The sequence below is a fragment of the Alligator sinensis genome, unplaced genomic scaffold (assembly GCF_000455745.1).
Source record: "Alligator sinensis unplaced genomic scaffold, ASM45574v1 scaffold97_1, whole genome shotgun sequence".
Classification (NCBI taxonomy): domain Eukaryota; kingdom Metazoa; phylum Chordata; order Crocodylia; family Alligatoridae; genus Alligator; species Alligator sinensis.
This window is the reverse complement of record NW_005841921.1, coordinates 3,003,661-3,008,183: the sequence shown is the minus strand read 5'-3', so window position 1 is coordinate 3,008,183 and position 4,523 is coordinate 3,003,661. Positions and strand designations below refer to the sequence as shown.

The 4,523-nt window shown below is 40.3% G+C and overlaps 1 protein-coding gene across 1 annotated transcript in view; it reads right to left on the bottom strand.

Moving 5' to 3' along the window:
- Nucleotides 1-1,571, bottom strand: part of LOC102371719 (ferritin heavy chain B-like) — a 3,384-nt gene extending 1,813 nt beyond the window's left edge. The window contains exons 1-2 of the mRNA XM_006019073.1: nucleotides 1,377-1,571; nucleotides 499-645 (exon numbers count right to left, since the gene is read on the bottom strand). Coding sequence (XP_006019135.1) covers nucleotides 499-645; nucleotides 1,377-1,478 — 249 coding nt within the window. The 5' untranslated portion in view covers nucleotides 1,479-1,571. The remainder of the gene's footprint in view (nucleotides 1-498; nucleotides 646-1,376) is intronic.
- Nucleotides 1,572-4,523: the final 2,952 nt, after the last annotated feature.

Sequence of the window (4,523 nt, the reverse complement as noted above, 5' to 3'; positions counted from 1 at the left end):
GTTACAGGGAAAAAAGGGGGAAGGGAAAAAAGGGTAAAGGTCTTAAAAAAAAAAAAAAAAAAAAAAAAAAAATCACTTCAAGTCTTCTCACATTGAAGTCAATGTTAATTTTACTACATGTCACAGGCCTCCCTTCCTATGAGGCACATACCTATACCAAGATGAGTAGTTTATTTTCTGAGGTACTGTTGAAGGCTTTTGTACTTAACTACCAAAGTTTTCACACATACAAGGCATGTTAGGGACACTATTAGTTTGCCAAAAGGACTTGAGACAAGAAGAGGGGGCAAGGTAGAAGAGTTGAAAGAAATATTTTATTTATTTATTTATTTTTTTTAGGTATTCTACAACAAACCTAGACAATTTTTTCTCATTATAGGTTCTAGCTCCCAAAAGCTGTAGCCTAGAGGCTTGCCTTCTCCATGAGATTTACAGTATAGATCCATCTACCTGCCTGCCCACACCTCACAGTCAGTATTTTTTAGATTATGAGCTCACCTTGATGTCCTGCAAAACAATGTGTCCACCTCGCTTGTTTTGGTATTGCAGGAGCTTTTCAGCCTGCTCCCTGTGCTCATGCGACTGCTTCTTCAGGAGTTTGGCCACATTCTGCAGGGCCACATCATCACGGTCAAAGTAGTATGACTAGAGAGAAGAGACAGCAATATTTACTGTCTGAAGCTGCCAAAAGCACATCACAGGGAGGCTACAGGTGTAATGATTAGAGCACAGGAGTCTGACAAGATGCTTGGGTGACAGCATACAAGTCATTTCATTTCTTTACTTTTCTTTCCCCAGCTGCTAACTGGAGATGCTGCTGCTTTCAGAGCCTCCTTTTAAGAGATACTTCAGCAACTTAGTTGCCTTAACCCGATGATGTTATAGCTTGGATTAAAAAGTAATATCAAATTCCTCGCTTAGTTTTTGCAACCCAGGGTAATAGGCACAATGGACTGAAAGGCTGTCCCTAGCTCACATACTTGAAATCAGAACCAGGCTGAGCAACCCACTCATAGATAGAAATGGAAACAGACTGAGGTTGAGTAAATTTACCCAAAGGGCCTACTAGGCAAGGCAGCAGTTTGAAAGCAAATCTGATTCATTTCCTACTGGAGTGCTTTGTTGGGGATAGCTAATTCACTCATCCTTGCATCTGAGGATGTAAGGATACCCTCCCTCCTTGCTCCTCTGAAGACTGCACTAGCACTTGTATGCAACTTGAAAGGACTGCACTTTACAAATCTGAAGAGGGCAGTCCTTCAGTCACAATGCAGTGGAAGTTAGAAGCTCAAAACATAGAACTCCAAAAATCTGATTTTTAAGGGAAGAATTGAGATTATCTGAAATGATAAGACTTGCATAATCCAAACACTCACCATGGATAAGTAGACATAGCTAGCATACAACTCCAAGTTTACAAAGTGGTTCACAGCTGCCTCAGAGTCAGCATGGAAATTCTGGTGCACCTGAGACTCCATCTCTGCACCTGTATTAGCTAGCTGGCAGTAGCAAAACAAAGTTATAATTCCAGCAAGGTCTGCTCCAGTACTGCTAAAGCAAGAACCCACACCTCCTAAAGAAGTGAGAGACTTTTTTTTCCTGCACAACTGCTATTAATACCATTCAAAGTAAGGGTTAAACATGATTGACAGTTGCTGCCACCCAGTAGAAATTTCCATTCCCATTGCAAAGCAAATCAGGTTGCTTTTGAGGTTGTCTGAACAGTTTCACAGGAGATAGAAAATTCAGCAGTACCTCCTAAGAGTTCAGAGGAATGTCACTCCCATATTTTTTAGATAAGGCATTGAACTTGATCCTTATGCAATGAATTAAAGCATTTATCACTGGGCTGGAGGGTGGTCTTTGTCACTACAGTGAGGAAAGTTACAGATTTGTTCTGAGCTCATTGCATTCCCAAAGCCAGACTCAGAAACATCTCCCATGCTCCAGGAGCATTGTCCAGAAGGTTGAGGTCCCCATAATGCACAGGGCATTATACAACTACACATGTCTGGAATAAGTCATGCACAGAAGTTGATGCCTCCATCATTTAGTATAAATTGGGTTAGGAGCTCATCTTGGTGCTGGAGGCTGCACTCCAGAGGCTGGACTCCTAAAAAGTTTGACACTAAGTCCCCCTGTGGATCTAGCCCTTACAGAGCAAACTAAGTGACCTGAGGTTCAGAATGCTGACCATCTGAAATCAAGTCAATTTAAGAGACCTAACATTAAAAATCGAACCCCTGTTTTTGAAAGATGAGGACTCCAAGAATTTGATAAGGAGACCTGAGGAAAGGTATTTCATCCCTGAAATCTTATCTGTATGCCTCCCATCTATACAGTTGGTCCAATAAAAGATATCTGGCACAAAAATCTTTGCCCCTCACATACTGTGTAAGCATTTTTTTTCAAATATTTTAACCACCTTCTATTGCCATTGCCAACAATATACTGGATCTGGGTAAGCATTTAACCATGGTACACAACACACAGAACCATAATTTGATTTGAAACTGTGAAAGTTTCTTTTGAAGATGCAGGATATTAATGGAACAAAGTAAGCAAAACCAGAACAGAGGTAAAGAATATAATCTACAGGTTAATGGAAAACAATCATGTAGTATCAAGAGATTGTATGCTATTTAAGGGGGGCAGGGAATGCAACATTCTGTGAAAAGCTAGTATTATGAACCAGCAGAGTGTGAAGATCTAGTTAATAAGAGTATGTTCCTTAATGAGGTCAACAGTGAATTTAGATGATGTGGGAATTACAGGTTCACTTATTTTTACCTCTAATCACCTCCTTTATTCTTCTTCCCCACCCCTCATTCCCATTAACAGAGCTACAAAATAGGGTTCCACTTCTACCAGTAAACAAAGAGACTCCTCATTCCAATTTACTGCTCTCTGTGTGCGGCTACACACTGAACATGTAAACAGAAAAGCTGCCAGAAATGGACCAAGAGGAAGAAAGTAGATCTACCAGAGAAAATATAAACTTGGCAAATATATGATTCCAAAGGCAAACACAGTTGGTTATTTTTCCGGGGTGGGTGTTACTATGCATAGAGTGTTCTCATTATAGTAGCATTCTTGCTTTATTTCATAAAAGCCCAAAAACACCAGCATCTGATGAACAGCACTTTCAGAAACCACAGGCATTCTTTCCACACAGTGGCTACCGCTCTGTTTCACTAGCAGAAAATGGGTCTGTTGCAGAGCTTGCATTATTTCTTGTGAGGAACTTTTTATTCCAGAATGAAAGGAGAGGTATGTTTATTGAGAAGGTGGTGAGTGTGATTGCTCTAGCCACACAGGGGTGCATTTAAGAATAAAGGCCTAGTCTGGGAATAAAGGAAGGGAATGAACTACAGCACCTAGAAAGAACAATTTTCTTTGGAGCAATCTGGTTTCCTTTCCCACAAGCATGGGTGGTATTTAGACAGAGGCTACCCCACCTCTTTCAATAGGCCACTTATTTCGTTATTCAAAACCCACACAGGTGGATCTTTCTCCCCTGAAATGTGAAATACCAGAGATCGGTGAGGTTCAATGTGGTGGAAAGGAGCTGTTTTCATGGAAGATGCCTGAAAGAGCAAGGCCAAAATAAGTATTTAGGTACCCAAACCTAAAAATTGGCATCTTTAACATACATTGTTACATTGATATGTATTAATCTAATTTCCTGTACTCTTAGGACTTAAATTCTCATTGCTAACTAATCCACTTGCACATACCTGAAGTTTGCTTAACAGAAGATGAGTTTCTACTGCTAGAGCAGAATCAGAATCTTCCAAATTATTGATCTGCCAAGTTAGTTTTCCTCTATGCACTTAAGCCTCACCCTAGAAATGAATAAGCAGCTCTGCAGGCTAGGGTCTAGGCTGTTAATTCAATTTCCTTGTCCCTGGCTCCCTCTTCACTGTATTTCCCCCCTCCCCCCCTTGCGCCACACTGTAAATGACAGTATAGATGATAAGATAAAGCCAGTGAAAATATTAGTCTTGGTTCAATAGAGCATGTTCTTTCATTGTTCCATCTCCCCCAAAACCTCACGCTTCCATTGTAAGGTTGAGTTGTTTCATTCTTTAAAAATGTAACTTGTGATTAAACCATCAAGTTACATAACTGGTTGAAGCTAGCAACTCTTGATCTGTCCTATTCTATCTCTCCCCTTGTATTTGTTAATCCTACTCATCTGGTAACATTCAGATTTAAATTATCCTTTTCACCTCTGCCACGTTGTTTCTGAAACATTGCACACTGAGCATGTGTGGGTTCTAGAGTGCTGCCAACATCTCGGCACTCAATATTATCTTCATTGTCCTGCCTAATACATTCCTAGAAAAGAATAGTGGGGATTTTAGACGAAGTGGTCCCAGCTTCTCCACTAGTATGGTGCTAAAATCACAAAAGATAAATATAAAGGATATTCTGGAGATGGCACTTTCCCTTTTGTGGTTGTTTCCCTTGCATAATGTTACTTAATTGACTTGATGTTGAAAGATTTCAGAGTCCCACCT